We start from the raw sequence: 21079 nt of genomic DNA, 5'->3' as shown, positions 1-21079 counted from the left end.
ACCAAACATCTAGCAAAAGGAAGAGTTTTCTGTCTTGCCCATCGGCATGCTTCTGCCTCCTCCACCAGCAACGTTAGCAGAAGCAGAGGGCTTAATATTGATATACTCATAAAATAGCCAAGAGCTTTTTTTTTTTTTTTTTAGGAAATGTCAGGTCTTGATTCAAATCCTAAATCCTATTTTTGTCACTATTTCTATGCATCTCGGTGAATCACTTAGTTTCTTTGAGCTTCCTCATCTTTAAAGTATGATAAAAAAATACTTCCTTCACAAGGTAACACTACAGATTAAAGGAAATAATGTATATAAAGTGCTCAACACAGTACCTGGCACATAGTAAGAACTAAAATAATGCTGACTACAATTGTTAATAATAATATTTATATTCACTTTCTGTTAGGTATTATAATCATTATAAAAAATCTCAATACATCCTTTTCTAACTTTCTCATTGGTGTTTTTAGCATGAATAATTCATCTTGATGTAATCATGCAAGACTCCTAAGAAGATGTTAGGAGACCCCGTCGTCATTCTTTTGGCCTCTAGTGTCCTTTATCTTCACGTTTGCCAGCTTCCTTTTACTACTGTGGAAATACAACATATGCAAAATTGGTGTTTTCACTGTTTAAAAACATCGTCAGCAGCATCATCGTCATTAACTGCACCAGGAAGCCACGACTCCTTTCTGGACAAGGTGCACTTGCCTCTCTTCCTTCCATCTCTTTCTTCCTCCTTGAAGTTCACAATCCCCAGTCCAGGAGCATTGCAGAGAATGCCAGGTGTGTCTGCAGACTTGACTTTAAAAGAAAACAAGTTCCTTCAAGTGAGTTCATCATGATGGGAATGATAATTTGTTTGAGAGAATGTGTGTTCTTTGGCAAAAGAACTCCTGTTATACCATGACAGTAATAATAATAGTAATAAAATCACCAATAATAAATTTATTTTTGAATTTATTTATGTAGTGTCTGGTGTTATGCTAAATGTTTTGCAAATATTATTTCATTTCATTCCCACAACAATCTATGAGGAAAGTACTGTGGTTGGAGAGGTTAGGTAAATTGTCCAAGACAGCATATCTAGAAACATCCCTCGTGAAGCCATTTACCTAGTACAACCCGGTTTAGACCCAAGGTCTCCTAATTCACATTCTTATTATTTCCACTTCATGCGATCCTTGGCCTTTGAGCTTGCTGTTTTGGGAGACTGAAAGCAGAATTCTTTATAAAATGTCTCCTTGCTTAAGTTATGGCCAGAAAGGAAGGGGAAAATAATTTAAAAAATGAAACATCAATTAGATTGGAAATGTTCACATGTAAAATGTCATTATAAGTAGGCAAGTCCTTTGCAAAAAGAAGCCTGTGACTTGGTCAGAGAAGAAAATAAGATATATCAACATCGATTCTAGGGGAAATAGACTTCATCATCTAAACTGGACACTTTCTCCCATGAGCAAAGGGGAATGTCCCAACAGTGGGCACGTGGGAGATCTCAAGCAGAAAAAAGGTGCTGGTTGCAATGGATACTTTCTTGGACTTTAAAGCACAGTGGTCTTCTGAGGAGGAAAATGAAGCCAGCATGGGGGACAAGAAGCCATTCTCCATCAAACCCTCAGTTCCCCCCATCAAACTTCCAGCAAATTTAGAAAACACCATAATCCCTGTGTCCTTCCTGGTTCCAGGAATATGAGATTTTTTTTTTACTCGCCCCATTGTATTATGCATATAAGTGTGAATCATCTTATTCCAAATCCTGAAATAAAATATGTAGGGAGCCATCATATAATGCACACCAGGGAAATAGTAAGGAGCAGTCAATAGAAAATAGTGGGAAGGCACACAGTGGGTTTCCCAGAGATTCAGGAGAGGAGGACACTATAATGGTCTGTCCTTTTGCCTTTTCTCTGCAGTGGCAACTCAAATGATTTGATCTAGGCTACAGCAAATTGAATCGCCTCTGTCTCTTTTCCATCTCATGTAAGAAAGTGAAGTAGAGGTTGGTGATTGGGCAATGTTCTTGCTTTCTTCAACAAATATCCAAGCACCTTCTGTGTTCCAAATCCTATGTGCATCTGCTGTCTACATGCTATCTGCTAGCTATGTGCTTAGTCCCATGGTGAAATCAAAGATGAACCTGTTCTCCAAGGTTATGGGGCAGAATACTTAGAATAAAATATTAGATTAGCAATATCATCATATTAATTTAGTTACTTCTTTTTGCCATAACGGTTCAAGGACCAGAAAGGAGGTCATGGGAATGAGTTCCCTTTGTGGCTGGTGGGGTAGAGGAGGAATGGCAGTGCAGCACTGCCTCTGTCTACCTCTGCCCCACTATATTTCTCTCTGCCAAAAGCCAAGCTATATTAGTCAGAAATCTTTAATTGCAAGCAACAAAAGTCCAACTTCAACTGAATTAAACGAAAAGAAAATTCAAAGGCGTTTGTGGCTGAAAATTTCAATGGTAGATCTCACTTTAGGCAATGCTGGATCCAGACGCCAACTGAGGCCATCAGGATGCTATCTTATTCTTTTTTCAATTTTATCTCTTATGTTCTGTTCTCTTCTGTTTTGGCCTCATTTCCATGAGGCGGCAGGATGGCCTCCTGCACACGCAGATTCCTATTCTCACAGTGTAGTAACCCCAAGGGAGCTCTATTCTCCTAAGAGCTCCAGCAAAATAATCCAAGCCCAAAAGTCCTGGGTTTGAATTATTTGGCCTGGCTCAGGTCAAATATTTATCAATGAGCTAGTCACTATATTGAGGGTCTTTGAAATGCTATAGGTTTTTGCATTTTTTCGGCTTGCTTTATTTATTTATGTATTGCCAAGCTTTTGCCTTCTAGGCTGTACAACTTGCCCATTATGCTATAAATAATGACTTATAGACACTTTACGATGTGCCATACATTGATATAACACTTTAAAGATATTATCTGCTTAAGTACTCACAAGAACTCTTAAGAGGCAGATAATATTGTCTTCATTTTACAAATCAGAAACCTGAAGGTCAGAGAGGTTAACTAAATTTACATATTCTCTGGGGAAACTGTTTCTGCCTGGCACCAAAACTCTTGGTCATAGTCATAATGATTCTGCCTTCTTTTGGAGGATCAGGTCAGCTTGTTATCCATTCTTGCTAGAATAGACAAATGTACTTTCTAGGATGGGCTGAGATCTGCAGGAAAAAAATAAAGACTAAGTCCCACAGGTGAGGCAGCTCATATGGGGCAGCTCAGGCAAGCTCATTTTGATCCTAAAGATACTAAAAACAAAACATAGACAGAATAGGATGGTAATTTCTGAGCTGTGGCTATATTTTAATGATATTTTTAGTCACTTTCAATTCATTTGCTTAATATTAAATTCTAAATGAATTAGTTTAGATTATGAAATTATTTTCTCAGTCTAATTCAGTTCCTGTGGGTGTAGATATTTTTAATATCCCACACTCCATTCTACCTGGGTTTGACATTTGGGGCTCTGATTGCTTTCTATGATGCAGGATTTGCAATCCCAGTGGATCCCACCATTGCCAAGGATTACCTCTGGGTTGTTAATGAATGCAGGCAAGTCCTTTTTAGCATTTTTACGTTACTTGGAAAAATGATTCAATATGCAAGAGTGAAGAAAAAAATCTTCCTCTTGAAATATACCAAAACTGTTCATCACCAGTAAAATAAATTCTTGTCTTAGAAACTACTCTGGCAATCAGGATGGGAACATTAATGGGGAAGTGGTGTCTGCCCACCTTAGAGTAAGCCCTGTCAAAATCAGGCATGCTTTCAAATTTTGTAAAAGTGAAGGCTAATACATATATATAATATATATTATATATATATGCATGTATGTTCTATATACCTAAAAGAACACTGCATAGTATAAGATACTATTATATTTTTTAATCTATTTTTTCCCTCATAAATTCCTGGGCAACACTAGAGAAATTATTTCAGAGCTTGAAGCCATATTTACTTTTTAGGAAAAAGCATTTTTTGTTCCATCAACAAGGCTGGAGTTTTAGAATCCTGCTATGTTCTCAGGAGTCACAAACAGGAATGGAATGGCAGCCTGATGCACCTTTATGAATTTACACTGGGGTTTTAAAATTAGGAAACACTGTACATTTAATAAAATAAGAAATGCCTACAAAACTTGTGTTTCTGAGTAAGCTTGATTATTATATTATACATACTAAAGACCCAAAAAGGTCAGGATCCCACACACAGTTATGAATACCAACATTTCTTTGTGATGCTCTGTATAACTGCAAATGGCAGAAGAACCTTTAAATTAACAATATGAAGAAGGCTTAGATGCATTTTGACACTGAAGAAGAAAGGATAATGGAATTGCAGGGATAAATTTGTCTTATTATTGGCAACTATGAAATTTTTAAAATGAAACCTTTGTAAATGTTTAATGAGATTTTTCTTTTCTCCTGAGTTATTAACAATATATTTTATAGCCCATGACTTCTTACAGCAAACACAGGATTCAGTTTTATGTTTATCTCTTTTGCATCATAATTTCCTTTGTTCACTACAAGTTTTCAGGAAAGCTTTGTTAAGCACTACCTTCTGTTCTTGGTTGCACTTTGGAGGATTAAGCAAGGAAAATGTGTCCATCGTAGTATCAGGGGTGGTGGGTGTGGGGTATGATTTAAAGAAAAATGCAGCCACCTAGAAATCTGTTAATGTGATACAAGGGCAGGAGATAATTAGCAGAGGAACCTGGAGCCACATCCAAAGTGAGAGGTGAGGATGGGTTGGGAGGGGACCCAGGTGAGTGACTGGGTGGCATGCTAATCTAATAAACTGGGGTATTAGAACATTTTATTGTGTGTTATTTAGGTTGATGTGAAATTCACATAACATAACCTATATAACATAAAATTAGTCATTTTAAAGTGGAAAATTTAGTGATATTTAGTACATTCAAAATGTTGTGAGCCACCACCTCTATCTAGCTCCAACAAAACACCCCAATAGGGTGATAACATTCCTGTTGGGATATTTTGTTAGAAGGCTAGAGAAACTTGGGGGACATCTGAATTACATAATTGCATTACATAAACCTTGGGAAACTGGTCACATTCTCTTGTATTATAAGTTTGTTGTACTTAATAATGTTTGCCTCAAAATCTTGGTGCTAAACTGAGAATTTTGGTGTAATAACAGTTAATGCACCAGAATTTGATTTGTGCTTACCGGCTATATTTCTTTCTTTTCTTTTTTTTTTTTTTTGAGACGGAGTCTCACTCTGTTGCCAGGCTGGAGTGCAGTGGTGTGATCTCGGCTCACTGCAACCTCCACCTCCCAGGTTCAGGTGATTCTCCTGCCTCAGCCTCCCAAGTAGCTGGGACTACAGACGTCCACCACCACGTCCAGCTAATTTTTGTATTTTTAGTAGAGACGGGGTTTCACCATGTTGCCAGGATGGCCTCGATCTCTTCGGCCTCCGAAAGTGCTGGGCCAGCTGTATTTCTTAAAAAACTGCACTGAGAGTCTGTTGTAAGTGGTTCCCTTCCCACTAGAAGGACGACTTCTCATACAGATTTATTTCTGCATGCTCTAATCATGTATTGGGCACTACGTAGGGTCTCAGTTTAAAGGTAAGATAGGGCTCTGTTCTCTGGGAGAAACTAAGGTACTAGGTGGGGAGAAAAGTTCTGACAGAGGTATGCACAGGTAAAAAGGGAACCCACAAGATAAATATTTGGTTTAATCTAGGGTAGGGAAGAGAGGTTTAGTAGGGCTTTTTTTCTTTTCTTTTTTTTTTTTTTTTCGAGACGGAGTCTCCCTCTGTCACCCAGCCTGGAGTGCAGTGGCACAATTTTGGCTCACTGCAACCTCTGCCTCCCAGGTTCAAGCGATTCTCCCACCTCAGCCTCCCGAGTAGCTAGGATTACAGGTGTGCACTACCATGCCTGGCTAATTTTTGTATTTTTAGTAGAAATGGGGTTTCACCATGTTGGTCAGGTTGGTTTCGAACTCCTGACCTCAGGTGATCTGCCCACTTTGGCATCCCAAAGTGCTGGGATTACAGGCATGAGCCACCGCGCCAGGCCTAGGAGGGCTTCTGAGAGGAGTTGACATGTGAGCGGAGTCTCCCAAGATAAGTAGACATTAACTGGGTGAAGGGGTGGGATGGGGGAAACAACAAACCAATGTGAAGAGTTTGTTAGCGGTGTAGGGTGGGGTGGGGTGGCTAAAAGTGGGCAGAAAAAGTGTGCAAGGATCATGATGAAAGTCAGATGCATGTTATGTTCAAGGTCATATTCAAAAATTAGGATTTCATTCTGAAGTTGGTGGGGAGCCATTAAAGTATTTTAGGCACGGCAATGAGATGCTCACATTTATTTCATAACTACCACCGTGGCAGCAGTATGGAGAGCAGATTGGATGAAGGTAATACGGATTACAGAAACCAGTTAGGAGAATCTTTTACATTCTAGACAAGAGGGGATAAGGTTAGAATAAGTCAGGAGCAGTGGCTACACAAAGAAGTGTAAAAATGATGACAGCAGGAGTTGAGTGGGGGAGATGGCGAGTTGAGTGGGGGAGATGGCGAGTTGAGTGGGGGAGATGGCGAGTTGAGTGGGGGAGATGGCGAGTTGAGTGGGGGAGATGGCGAGTTGAGTGGGGGAGATGGCGAGTTGAGTGGGGGAGATGGCGAGTTGAGTGGGGGAGATGGCGAGTTGAGTGGGGGAGATGGCGAGTTGAGTGGGGGAGATGGCGAGTTGAGTGGAGGAGGCGGCAGTGGGGCCCCGGACTAGGTGCCTCCATGACAGGCTCTGAAGAGCTGGGGCTCCGGGAAGACACGCTGAGGGTCCTAGCTGCCTTCCTTAGGCGTGGTGAGGCTGCCGGGTCTCCTGTTCCAACTCCACCTGGAAGCCCTGCCCAAGAAGAGCCAACAGACTTCCTGAGCCGCCTTCGAAGATGTCTTCCCTGCTCTCTGGGGCGAGGAGCAGCCCCCTCTGAGTCCCCTCGGCCTTGCTCTCTGCCCATCCGCCCCTGCTATGGTTCAGAGCCTGGCCCAGCTACTCTAGACTTCTATGCCTTGGTGGCCCAGCGGCTGGAACAGCTGGTCCAAGAGCAACTGAAATCTCCGCCTAGCACTGCTGGCCTCGGACCCCGCCCTGCGCAGCAAGCTGGTCCGCCTGTCCTCCAGCTCTTCCGCCCGGAGGTGGAGCTGTTCTGTAGCCGGGAAGACAGCTCTCGCCCAAGCCGAGCGTGCCCCGGGCCCCCGCCTCCTTCCCCGGAGCCCCTGGCCCTGGCCATGGAGCTGAGCCGGCGCGTGGCCGGGATGGGGGGACACCCTGGCCGGACTCAGCGTGGAGCACGTGCACAGCTTCACGCCCTGGATCCAGGCCCACGGGGGCTGGGTGAGCCGCTGAAGCCTCTCTCTCCCGGCCTCACGTTACCCGACTGTCATGTGATAGAGGATGGGCGGGGACTTCTTAGGTTCCTCTCAGACCTCAGGTATTCTCCCAGCTCCACTGCGTTCATTCTGTGTTGAGCCCTTGCTGTATGCCAGGACTGCAGCGGACGCTATGCCTGGCGTCAACGACTGAGTACGCTAATACCGTGAGCGTGAAACCAGTGACTGAGGTTACTCAGGGAGAGGCCGGACGAGGTGGCTCATGCCTGTAATTCCAGCACTTTTGGAGGCCGAGGCGGGAGAATTATTTGAGGCCAGGAGTTCAAGACCAGCCTGGACAACATAGTAAGACCCTATCTCTACAAAAATTGAAAATAATTAGCCGGGGTCGGGTGCGGTGGCTCACACCTGTAATCCCAGCACTTTGGAGGCCAAGGCAGGTGGATCACCTGAGGTCAGGAGTTTGAGACCAGCCTGGCCAACGTGGTGAAACCCCGTCCCTACTAAAAAAAAATACGTAAATTAGCCCGGTGCGGTGGCAGGTGCATGTAATTCCCAGCTACTCGGGAGATTGAGGCATGAGAATCGCTTGAACCTGGGAGGCAGAGATTGCAGTGAGCTGAGATCACGCCACTGCACTCCAGCCTGGGCGACAGAGTGAGACTGTGTCTCAACAAAATAATAATAAAAACCGGGTGTGGTGGCGGCTCGCGCCTGTAATCCCAGCACTTTGGGAGGCCGAGGCAGGTGGATCACCTGAGGTCAGGAGTTTGAGACCAGCCTGGCCAACGTGGTGAAACCCCGTCCCTACTAAAAACAAATACATAAATTAGCCCGGTGCGGTGGCAGGTGCATGTAATCCCAGCTACTTGGGAGATTGAGGCATGAGAATCACTTGAACCTGGGAGGCAGAGATTGCAGTGAGCTGAGATCACGCCACTGCACTCCAGCCTGGGCGACAGAGTGAGACTGTGTCGCAACAAAATAATATAATAATAAAAACCGGGTGTGGTGGCTCATACCTGTAATCCCAGCACTTTGGGGGGCTGAGGTGGGTGGATCACTTGATGTCAGGAGTTTGAGACCAACCTGACCATGGCGACACCCAGTCTCTACTAAAAATACAGAATTAGCCGGGCATGCCTGTAATCCCAGCTAGGGAGGCTGAGTCAAGAGAATTGCTTGAACCCAGGAGGCAGAGGTTGTAGTGAGCCGAGATTGCGCCACTGCACTCCAGCCTGGGCAACAAGAGTGGAACTCTGTCTCAAAAAATAAATAAAAATTTTAAAATTAATAAAATGATGGCAGTAATAATAGCAAATGTCACAATATACTGAGTAGTGTGGCAAATGCCAGGTGTCACAGATGTTGTGCTTTGCAACCCAGATCTCCCCATTCAGGCTTGAGAATTTATTCTTCCAGTTGCTGAGACCCAGAAGAGAAGGCTCAACTCTTCTGAAATTTCCTTAGTTGAAAAGAGATGCTTTGACCAAAACCAACCCTTCTTTTGAGGTATCTGCTGGCTTATCTATGATGGGATATAAAGGCCAGGCCCCTTTTCCCCAGCTTGGGATCACTTCGAAGGGCTGTCCCCTTCAAAGCTTCTTATGGGATCAGAGTGCCACTTCCGTTTCTTTCTTTCTGCAGTTCATGATCCTGATAATACTCCCTTAATAGTCTATCTGCATTCTAATCTTGATCTTAGAGTTTGCTTTTCAGGGAATGCAACCTCCAGACATTGTTCTAAGGTGCTTGCATATATTATCTGAAATCGCAGCAATTTGTCAAAGTAGGAATCATTCTCCCTATTCTACAGATGGGGAAGTTGAGGCTCAGAGATACCATCCCACTCTTAAATAGCAGAGATTGGATTTGAATTCATGTTGTTTTGGCTTGAAAACACCAGGTATTGTCACATACCATGCTCAAGAGGAAGGCACTGAGTCAAGACAGAATTAGAGAGTAGAAGTTTTTTAAGGAGGGATTTGATTGTTTATTTCATGTGGAGGGCAAGGCAGGGGATGATGATAAAAATGGTTGACTGGCTTGATAGTTCTCACCTGTGTTCTTACCTCTCTTCCTACACCACTACTTTACTTTCAATGTTTGAGAACATCTTCATGAGAAAGTCCACAAATAGTAAGTGTCTTAAGTGTTAAGGCGTATATAATATGTCTAATGGGATCCCAAAGTCCTAGAGTCAGAGGGCAGCTCTAGGCTGTGAGCTCCTCCAGGAGCAGGGACCAAATATTTTTATCTCTGCCTCTCTCACTTTAACTCCCATCCCCCTACTTCTCACCCCCAAGCCTAGTGCACGATTGGTGCTTATCAAGTGGGGTAGACTAAAAAAAGGGAGTTATTCAAGCAGATTCAGAATAAGCTCTCCTGGGCAAGGTCTAGAATCAGCAGGTATTTTTAACATCACTCCTTGACTTGCTCTATATTTTTCTTCTATTACCATGGGAAGCCTTTTTACGATTCTTGAACAATCCACATTTACTCTAAGAATCATCTAGTAATATTTTGCATTTCTTTTGTGGTAGGCAGAATGGCCCCCCAAATAAGTCCAAGCCCTAGTCCCTGGAACCCATAAACATGTTCTGTTTATGGCTTTACAACTTGAGCGATATAATTATGGTTACAGAGCTTAGGATCTGGGATTGTCTGGGTGGGCCAATCTAATCATAAACCCTTAAAAGCACAAAACTTTCTTTGGCTGGAGTCAGTGAAATACAGCAGAAAAAGAAGTTAGATTCAATGTTTGAGAAGGACACACCAGTGCTGGAGGGGGCCACATGGAGAGCGTGAGAGGGAATGTGAGAAGCCCTTCAGAGTAAAGATTGTGTCTGCGCCCACCCCACCATCCCTGACACTGCCCTCCCCTCTACTTTCTTGCCCAGCTGATAGACAGCAAGAAAACAGGGACTTCAGTTCTGCAACTGCAACCAACAACCCGAGTGAGCTTGGAAGCAGATTCTTTCCAGAGCATCTAGTAAGGAACACAGCCCTACTGACACCTTGATTTCAGCCTTATGAGACTTTAAGCAGAGGATGCACCTAAGTCTTCTTGGATTTCTGACCTATAGAAACAGTGAGATTATCAATGTGTGTTGTTTTACACACTAAGTTTGTAGATGTGTTATGCAGAAATAGCAAACAAATAGAACTTTGGCAAGTAGGCTATAAAAAGCAGTTCTCAGAGTGAGGTCCCTGAGACTCTTTCAGGGGGTCTCTGAGGTGAAAACTATTTTCATAATAACATTAAAATGTTTTTCACCTTTTTCTCTATATTGACACTGGCATAAATGGTGCAAAAGCAATGGTGGGTAAAACTGTTGAGGCTTTAGCTCACATCAAGAAAGTGGCACCACATGGTACTAGTGTTCCCTGTATTTTTCACCATCACACACTTGCAGAAAAAACATACAGTTTTACTTAACACTGTTCCTGGTGCAGTAGGAAAATTACTATTTTTATTAAATCTTGACCCGTGAGTTCATGTCTTTTTCAAATGCTGGGAGACAAATTGCAAAGCACCAGAAAGTGCTTTTGCTGCATTTTAACCTAAAATGGTTGCCTCAAGGAAACGCATACATGTCGTTGTGTTTGGAGCTGATCTAGCTGCTTTTTTTCCTCACAGAACATCATTTTTACTTGCAAAATGACTGACAGATAAGCCAGAGCTATTTAGACTTGGGAGATATTTTCTTAAAAATGATTGAAGTGAGCCTATCACTTCAAGAAAAACAACTGACAGTATTTGTTGGCAATGATAACATTTGAGCTTCCTAACAAAGATTAGAGTTTTGTAAAGCCTGAACCTGCCACCATAATTTGACAAATTCTCTATACTTAAAGACTGTCTGGTGAAATCAGCAGTGATATTGTACAGCAATAGAAAATGCAGGGTTTTTTGATATTATAAAATAAACTGTGCAAGCATTTGGAACATCTAAATAGCTGAGTGGATCAATATTTTCTGAATGACCGGTACATGATGCTACAAAATAGTGCATGGGTAAAAGAACCATTGAAAATGCTAGGACAATTTTATTGATATGATTTCATATTCTACATTGCAACTAACCTTTAAAAAACTACCACTGGTTGAGTTTGGATGTGGTAAAAAGAAGGACAATTATGTGAAAAAACTAAAAATAGCTCTCCTCTTTCCAACTACATATCCACTTGAGGCCAGGTTTTCAACATTGTACTTCAACCAAAACATCATTTCACAACACGTTGAATACAGAAGCAGATATAAGAATCTGGCAATCTTTTATTAAACAAGACATTAAGGATTTGAGAAATTATAAAACAATGCTGCACTTCTCTGACTATTTTTTGGTTTTGAAAATATAGTTTGTTATGAAGGTATTTTATTTATGTTATCATGTAATGGGTCTATTATTGCTATTTAAATAAATTAATACATATATTCCATTTCCAGTTTCAATTCCTAATATAGTAAATTATATTAGGAATATATTGTATATTAATATATATAGCAAAAATATTAATAAATATAAGCCACAGAAGTAAAGCCTTTAGGGTCTTCAAGAATTTTAAAGTGTGTATATTATCTATTGAGACCCAGTGGAGAGCAGGCCATACACAGATATAACTTAGTGGTTCCAAATTTGCACACAGAGCAAACATAAGCCCAGAGGTAGTTTTCATTTGACTTGCACAGATTGGTTCTTGCAGATTTTTTTTTTTTATCATTTTAGTTTTTTAGACCGAGTCTTGCCCTGTCGCCCAGGATGGAGTGCGATAGTGCAATCTCGGCTCACTGCAACCTCTGCCTCAGGTTCAAGCGGTTCTTCTGCCTCAGCCCCCTGGGGAGCTGGAATCACAGGCATGCACCACCACACCCGGCTAACTTTGTATTTTAGTAGAGATGGGGTTTCACCATGTTGGCCAGGCTGGTCTCAACCTCCTGACCTCAGGTGATCGGCCTGCCTCAGCCTCCCAAAGTGCTGGGATTACAGGTGTGAACCACCACACCCAGCCGGCTCTTGTCATCTTTTTAAACAGTTACTGAATTTTAAATGAGCTTTCAATATTTATAGATCAGTAGGTTTTATGTGAAATACCATGTTTTTCAGTTTTCTTGAAAAACTGGATGGGCTGGCTGCATTGGGTCCACATTCTTGCATGGCCCCTGGACCTGGGTAGCAGCTGCCTTCTTCTGGACACACACAATAGCAAGTTCCAGTTTCCCTCCATTTCTCCTCTTACTTTACTCTTTGTGTCCCTCTGTTAAAACCTGTTTTTTCTTAGTTATTCCTATGGCTTGCGCAGCTCTTGGAAGCATCTGTATTTGTAATGTCCGACCTAAATGGTCTCCTTGATGGCAAGAAGTTGGGGAGACCTGGTTGTGGCTTGAGAATTGTCTATTGCTTTCAGTGGGGGATGTTGTACATTACGAGACACCAAGTGCCCAAAACAACAATCTGAGATCATCAGATGAGACACATCTTTCTGAATTTGGGAGCAAAGGATATTTTAAAGCTAATTTCTCTCAAATTTCCTAATAATCTGCTGCTTGATATGGCAAATGAATGAGTATAGTGCAAGAAGGATAGGTGAAACGGGGATTATACAATGAGTTTGGGTTTAGGAGCCAAAGTATCCATATTTAAATCCTGGCTCTGAACTTCCATAGCTGTGCAATCCTGGCAAGCTACCTAATCTCTCTGTGTCTCAGTTTCCTCATCTGCAAAGTAAGGCTATTAATACTACCAATCTCACGAGGATGTTGGGAGGATTAAATGAGATAGTACATTACAAGCACTTAGAACAGTACCTGGCACACAGTAACCTTTTGTTATGAACTGAATATTAGTGTCCCTCCAAAATTCATATATGAAGCCCTACCCCTCAATGTGATGGTATGAAGAGGTGGGGACTTTTGGATATAATTAGGCTTAGATGAGGTCATGAGGGTGGGATCCTTGTGACGAGATTAGTGCCCTTATAAGAAGAGACCAGAAAGCTAGCTCTCTCTCTCTGTCACGATAGGACATAGTAAGAAGATGGCTGTCTGCAAGCCAGAGGTGAGCCCTCACTGGGAGCCAAATTGACTTGTACTTTGATCTTCGACTTTCTAGACTTCAGAACTGTGAGAAGTAAATTTCTGTTATTTAAGCTACCCAGTTTATGGTATTTTGTTATAGAAACTTGACCTGACTAAGACACCCTTCAGTAATTCATAGATATTATTTTTATTGTTCTTTTGAGATGAACTTGAGTCTGACTGTGAAAAGGAAAGTAAACTGCCTTAAGGTTCTGCCAGGCCAACTGCATTCTGTCCTCTCCGCCCCATCTCACAGACTCCAGGAATCCTGACATGAGTGTAGAGATCTTAACAGATCTTTGTGAATGACAGGGTGCATCATTTAATTGATAGACACAAACACTTAACCTACCTGTGAAATTGACAGTGGATTCAAGATTGATCATAAGGCATATTAACAAGCCTATTCATTCATTTACTTATTTTATTAGTCATCTCGCTATTAAATGTCTATTGAGTGTTTACTATGTTCTAGGTACATAGACATGTAAGTTCATGTCTTGGTTTGGGGTTAGATATAATCACCAGATATTTCTGTAATATTGCACCTAAATATTTTAATTTCTTGTTTATTAGGAGCAGTGATCCATGTTTCCATTGGACTATGAAAGAGCTACTTCCAATCTGAGGCCACATTGCCTACATGAAATAAATTATTGTTAGGAAATTGCCTTGAAAAGAGAAACAAGACCACAACTCTTAGAAGAATTCTGTAAGTACCCAATTTCTTAATAAAACAATATAGCTTAAATATTTATGATTTTTTCAGTCATACAATTTTACCATCATTCCCAAAATGTTGTGCATTTGGTTGACATGTATTTGAAAGATTAGGATCTATAATTGTAACTCTGGAAATCATACAAGGCATTTTATTTGCTTGTTAATACTGCTCCCCCCTTCAAACAAAACAAATTTTGCCTTGTGATTTACTTCTTCATCTCTCTGACCAAAAATAAACTCCACTTTGTGCCTTTTATGCTTGCAAAAACACTTGCCTGTTTCTCTGCAAGAAGATTATATAAGTTAAACATTCGTCCTTTTGGCTCCAGACTGGCCAGCTTATATTGAAACAAAACACCTCCACCCCAAACAATAATTCTAGGCATTTCTGCTTATAAAATTTGCCCTCAGAAGTGATAAAAAGGAGGCAAGAAGTTCCCACACTAAGCTCAAAGGTCAACTTAGTGGACCAGATCTCGGGAGCTGTACTGCATAGCCATTTGCCATGTGTAAGTTTCTATTGTTGTGGTTCCAATGAAGACTCTTTGAGGTCACTTCTAGGGATTGACACCATCCATGCAGTGGTGTGTGCTGCCACTTTTAAGAGGGCAGGGACTGGCCAGGAGGAGCACTTTCTAGTCTTATCTAAGGAAGAGGTGTGAGTATAAAGCAGCGAGACTGATTCGAGGTGTGCAGCTTCTGCAGTCAGTCTCATTACTTTCTTATTATTATTATTCTTTAAGTTTTAGGGTACATGTGCACAATGTGTAGGTTTGTTACATATGTATCCATGTGCCATGTTGGTGTGCTGCACCCATTAACTAGTCATTTAGCATTAGGTATATCTCCTAATGCTGTCCCTCCCCCCTCCCCCAACCCCACAACAGTCCCCGGAGTGTGATGTTCCCCTTCCTGTGTCCATGTGTTCTCATTGTTCAGTTCCCACCTATGAGTGAGAACATGCAGTGTTTGGTTTTTTGTCCTTGCGATAGTTTACTGAGAATGATGGTTTCCAGTTTCATCCATGTCCCTACAAAGGACATGAACTCATCATTTTTTATGGCTGCATAGTATTCCATGGTGTATATGTGCCACATTTTCTTAATCTAGTCTATCGTTGTTGAACATTTGGGTTGGTTCCAAGTCTTTGCTATTGTGAATAGTGCCGCAATAAACATACGTGTGCATGTGTCTTTATAGCAGCATGATTTATAGTCCTTTGGGTATATACCCAGTAATGGGATGGCTGGGTCAAATGGTATTTCTAGTTCTAGATCCCTGAGGAATCGCCACACTGGCTTCCACAATGGTTGAACTAGTTTACAGTTCCACCAACAGTGTAAAAGTGTTCCTATTTCTCCACATCCTCTCCAGCACCTGTTGTTTCCTGACTTTTTAATGATTGCCATTCTAACTGGTGTGAGATGGTATCTCATTGTGGTTTTGATTTGCATTTCTCTGATGGCCAGTGATGATGAGCATTTTTTCACGTGTTTTTTGGGGGCATAAATGTCTTCTTTTGAGAAGTGTCTGTTCATGTCCTTTGCCTACTTTTTGATGGGGTTGTTTGTTTTTTTCTTGTAAATTTGTTTGAGTTCATTGTAGATTCTGGATATTAGCCCTTTGTCAGATGAGTAGGTTGAGAAAATTTTCTCCCATTTTGTAGGTTGCCTGTTCACTCTGATGGTAATTTCTTTTGCTGTGCAGAAGCTCTTTAGTTTAATTAGATCCCATTTGTCAATTTTGGCTTTTGTTGCCATTGCTTTTGGTGTTTTAGACATGAAGTCCTTGCCCATGCCTAAGTCCTCAATGGTATTGCCTAGGTTTTCTTCTAGGGTTTTTATGGTTTTAGGTCTAACATGTAAGTCTTTAATCCATCTTGAATTAATTTTTGTATAAGGTGTAAGGAAGGAATCCAGTTTCATCTTTCTACATATGGCTAGCCAGTTTTCCCAGCACCATTTATTAAATAGGGAATCCTTATCCCATTGCTTGTTTTTGTCAGGTTTGTCACAGATCAGATAGTTGTAGATACGCGGCATTATTTCTGAGGGCTCTGTTCTGTTCCATTGATCTATGTCTCTGTTTTGGTACCGGTACCATGCTGTTTTGGTTACTGTAGCTTTGTAGTATAGTTTGAAGTCAGGTAGCGTGATGCCTCCAGCTTTGTTCTTTTGGCTTAGGATTGACTTGGCGATGTGGGCTCTTTTTTGGTTCCGTATGAACTTTAAAGTAGTTTTTTCCAATTCTGTGAAGAAAGTCATTGGTAGCTTGATGGGGATGGCATTGAATCTATAAATTACCTTGGGCAGTATGGCCATTTTCACGATATTGATTCTTCCAACCCATGAGCATGGAATGTTCTTCCATTTGTTTGTATCCTCTTTAATTTCATTGAGCAGTGGTTTGTAGTTCTCCTTGAAGAGGTCCTTCACATCCCTTGTACGTTGGATTCCTAGGTATTTAAAATTATAACAAACTGTCTCTCAGACCACAGTGCAATCAAACTAGAACTCAGGATTAAGAAACTCAATCAAAACCGCTCAACTACATGGAAACTGAACAACCTGCTCCTGAATGACTACTGGGTACATAATGAAATGAAGGCAGAAATAAAGATGTTCTTTGAAACCAATGAGAACAAAGACACAACATACCAGAATCTCTGGGACACATTCAAAGCAGTGTGTAGAGGGAAATTTATAGCACTAAATTCCCACAAGAGAAAGCAGGAAAGATCCAAAATTGACACCCTAACATCACAATTAAAAGAACTAGAAAAGCAAGAGCAAACACATTCAAAAGCTAGCAGAAGGCAAGAAATAACTAAAATCAGAGCAGAACTGAAGGAAATAGAAAAGCCCTTCAAAAAATTAATGAATCTAGGAGCTGTTTTTTTGAAAAGATCAACAAAATTGATAGACCGCTAGCAAGACTAATAAAGAAGGAAAGAGAGAAGAATCAAATAGATGCAATAAAAAATGATAAAGGGGATATCACCACCGATCCCACAGAAATACAAACTACCATCAGAGAATACTACAAACACCTCTATGCAAATAAACTAGAAAATCTAGAATAGATAAATTTCTCGACAAATACACCCTCCCAAGACTAAACCAGGAAGAAGTTGAATCTCTGAATAGACCAATAACAGGCTCTGAAATTGTGGCAATAATCAAGAGCTTACCAACCAAAAAGAGTCCTGGACCTGATGGATTCACAGCCGAATTCTACCAGATGTACAAGGAGGAACTGGTACCATTCCTTCTGAAACTATTCCAATCGATAGAAAAAGAGGGAATCCTCCCTAACACATTTTATGAGGCCAGCATCATCCTGATACCAAAGCCTGGCAGAGACATAACCAAAAAAGAGAATTTCAGACCAATATTCTTGATGAACATTGATGCAAAAATCCTCAATAAAATACTGGCAAACCGAATCCAGCAGCACATCAAAAAGCTTATCCACCATGATCAAGTGGGCTTCATCCCTGGGATGCAAGGCTGGTTCAACATACATAAATCAATAAATGTAATCCAGCATATAAACAGAACCAAAGACAAAAACCACATGATATCTCAATAGATGCAGAAAAGGCCTTTGACAAAATTCAACAACCCTTCATGCTAAAAACCCTAAATAAATTAGGTATTGATGGGATGTATCTCAAAATAATAAGAGCTATCTATGACAAACCCACAGCCAATATCATACTGAATGGGCAAAAACTGAAAACATTCCCTTTGAAAACTGGCACAAGACAGGGATGCCCTCTCTCACTGCTCCTATTCAACATAGTGCTGGAAGTTCTGGCCAGGACAATCAGGCAGGAGAAGGAAATAAAGGGTATTCAATTAGGAAAAGAGGAAGTCCAATTGTCCCTGTTTGCAGATGACATGATTGTATATCTAGAAAACCCCATTGTCTCAGCCCAAAATCTCCTTAAGCTGATAAGCAACTTCAGCAAAGTCTCAGGATACAAAATCAATGTACAAAAATCACAAGCATTCTTGTACACCAATAACAGACAAACAGAGAGCCAAATCATGAGTGAACTCCCATTCACAGTCGCTTCAAAGAGAGTCTCATTACTTTCTACTGTCGCCTCTGGAGACAGGCAGGACTTTTATGCTACTGTGAGGAAGAGGTGCCATTCTCAAGCAGACTAGAAGCCACCCTGTTTTTGATGGTCTCCATCATGATGCCCTAAAGTCTAGATCCTCACTCCTCTTGGTATAGTCCAGGGACTGTATTAGCATCACCTGGGACCTTGTTAAAGCTGCAGAATCTTGGGTCCCACACAGACCTATGTATCACAATCTGAATTTTAATAAGACTCTCAGGTGATTTGTGTACACAGTAAAAAGTATGAGAGGTGCTGGGCTGGATGACCCAGACCTACCTCAAAAAGACTTACCTCAGACAGAAGAAGTGAATAAACCTTGTCTTTAGTAGAGAGACCATTCTCAGCAGGCAGGAATTAGAGATAACAACTGCAAAAACTGTGTGGGTTTTTCTTTTTTTATTTTAAACATGCAAAATACAGTCCATGCATCTGCCATTTTAAAAAGTCTTTCATCCTATAGCAGATAAAACCAAGTATATTTTGTCTATCAACATTCAATAAATGTTTCAAAATGCTGTAGAGTGTAAAGATAAGAAATTTAGCAAAATTTCAACAAACCTGTATAAAAAACAGATACAGATACCATTTTATTTCAAGGCGACATGCTGTAATGTAAATAGTAAGTTATTATTATCTGTATTTCTTTGTAAAAAGTTAACAATACGAGGGTTTAACAGATCCAAGCCTCAGGGCTACACATGCAAAAAAAATCGTCAGATAGTTAAAAATCACCAAAACGTGCTATTTTTAAATGTGTATGTGTTGTTGTTTTTTTAAAATACAGGAGTAGTAGAAGTATTAAATATGAAATATTAGCAGGAGTAGTATTTCAGAACTCTGTAAAACTGCGTGGGGAGTTCATGGTGCTAGTGTTCTGGAAGATTCATACATTTCTGATGAACATTTTGGTTTAATTCCTTTGCCATTGTAATAGTCCACAACTTGGTTTGGGACTTCAGCCAACACGCTCTTTGCCAGGGCAGCTGGAGATGCCTGCAGGGGAGAAGAAATCATCATGACATTGGCTTCTGGTCAAAGGAATCAGACTCAACTTAAGATATTTGAGTCCTGCTCTGGGCAGCTAAGTTTCATTCACTTTCATTCATTCATTATTTGTCAAGGGTCTACTTCAAGCAAGAGTTGTCAGATTGTTGGAAAATGGGCCTTTAATTTCATTATTATATATTTTTATGCCGGTCTCAAACTATAAAACTATTTACATCTGAGGATGAGTAAAAGGTGGATGGGAGAATGAATTGTTCTGCAGTTTTATTTCTAATTTTCACTCAATTTTAGATACTTATTTATGTTCCAGGCGCCACACTAGGGTTTAAGGGGTCTATGGTTCTTGCCTCAGAAAGGCTATAATCACATGAGGGGAGCTAGGCATGGCCAATATTAACCCCACTATGAGGTAGAATATGATACGTGCTATAGAGCAGCAGTGTCACATCACGTGGGAGCTTATTAGCAATGTAGACTCTCAGACCCAATTCAGAGCTACTGAATCACAATCTGCCTTTTAACTTGATGCTCTAGTGATTCATATGCATATTAAAATTTGAGAAGCCCCTCTCTAGAGAATCACAAACAGTGAGGCCAGGGCATAAAAAAACATAGAGACTAACTTACCTTGGAGGCTTCTAAGAGGAGATGGCCTTTAAGCTGAGCATATTTTAATACACAGAGAAGGGGTAGGGAAATGGCATTTGACCATCATGGGGATAATGAGTTACTTGGTGGAGCTGAAGGAAGTGTGTATGGCAGGTAGGGGATGAGAGGGTATAGGGGTAGATGCAGGATTGGTTGGGCATTTGGTTGGAAAATTGGCTTGAGACCAGGTGATGGAGAGTCTTGAATACCACATTAATTCATTCATCCATCAGCCTTATGGATCTACTGCATGATTTTGGGGCAGGGGCACAGGAGGACCATGTGATTTATGGTGATGATTCTGCAGCAGAGAAAGGTTGAGGCTGATATCATACATGGACTCTGGAGTCATGCAGTGCTGGACTTTACTCCTGGCTCTGGCATTTAGTACTAACTGTACAATCCCTGGACAAGCAACTTCAATGGCCTGAGCCTCATTATTAGCTATTATTGAAGAGATTGAAAACTTGAGGCAGACTTAACAAGTGTTTGAGATTCCAAAAGAAAGAGAACTGGACTGAATACCTTGTGACCTGGTTTTTAGTTCTTTCTTTTCTATGTGGCTTGCCACTTGGCCATTTAACTTTACTAAGCCCCACTGATCTTAGAGGCAAAAGAGAAAAGAAAAAGAATTCACTCTATCTCACAGAGTCTCAAAATAAGAGATATGTATATTTTAAGCAATCTGAAGACACTGTAAAGAGTTTTTCTTTTTTTTTTTTTTTTTTTTTTTTGAGACGGAGTCTCGCTCTGTCGCCCAGGCTGGAGTGCAGTGGCGCAATCTCGGCTCACTGCAAGCTCCGCCTCCCGGGTTCACGCCATTCTCCTGCCTCAGCCTCTCCGAGTAGCTGGGACTACAGGCGCCCGCCACCACGCCCGGCTAATTTTTTGTATTTTTTTTAGTAGAGACGGGGTTTCACTGTGTTAGCCAGGATGGCCTCGATCTCCTGACCTCGTGATCCGCCCGCCTCGGCCTCCCAAAGTGCTGGGATTACAAGCGCGAGCCACCGCGCCCGGCCTGTAAAGAGTTTTTCTAAAGTGATCTTTCACATTTTGAAGATGTCATAGCATGATGGACATTTGTGATCTACAGATGTCCCTTTATTTTATAA

At 41.2% G+C, this 21079-nt stretch overlaps 1 protein-coding gene and 1 pseudogene across 3 annotated transcripts in view; one reads left to right on the top strand and one right to left on the bottom strand.

Moving 5' to 3' along the window:
* Window positions 1–6699: 6699 nt before the first annotated feature.
* LOC129491655 (bcl-2-like protein 12) lies at window positions 6700–7396 on the top strand (annotated as a pseudogene).
* Window positions 7397–18695: 11299 nt separating this feature from the next.
* The window catches only part of CPNE4 (copine 4), a 519044-nt gene continuing 516660 nt past the window's right edge, over window positions 18696–21079 (bottom strand). For all 3 annotated transcript variants that reach the window (XM_055295431.2, XM_055295430.2, XM_063610734.1), the window contains one exon: window positions 18696–19307. In XM_055295431.2, the coding sequence (XP_055151406.1) occupies window positions 19173–19307 (135 nt within the window). In that variant the 3' untranslated portion in view covers window positions 18696–19172. The remainder of the gene's footprint in view (window positions 19308–21079) is intronic.

Source organism: Symphalangus syndactylus, chromosome 10, assembly GCF_028878055.3.
Source record: "Symphalangus syndactylus isolate Jambi chromosome 10, NHGRI_mSymSyn1-v2.1_pri, whole genome shotgun sequence".
Classification (NCBI taxonomy): domain Eukaryota; kingdom Metazoa; phylum Chordata; class Mammalia; order Primates; family Hylobatidae; genus Symphalangus; species Symphalangus syndactylus.
This window is presented reverse-complemented; position numbering and strand designations above follow the sequence as displayed.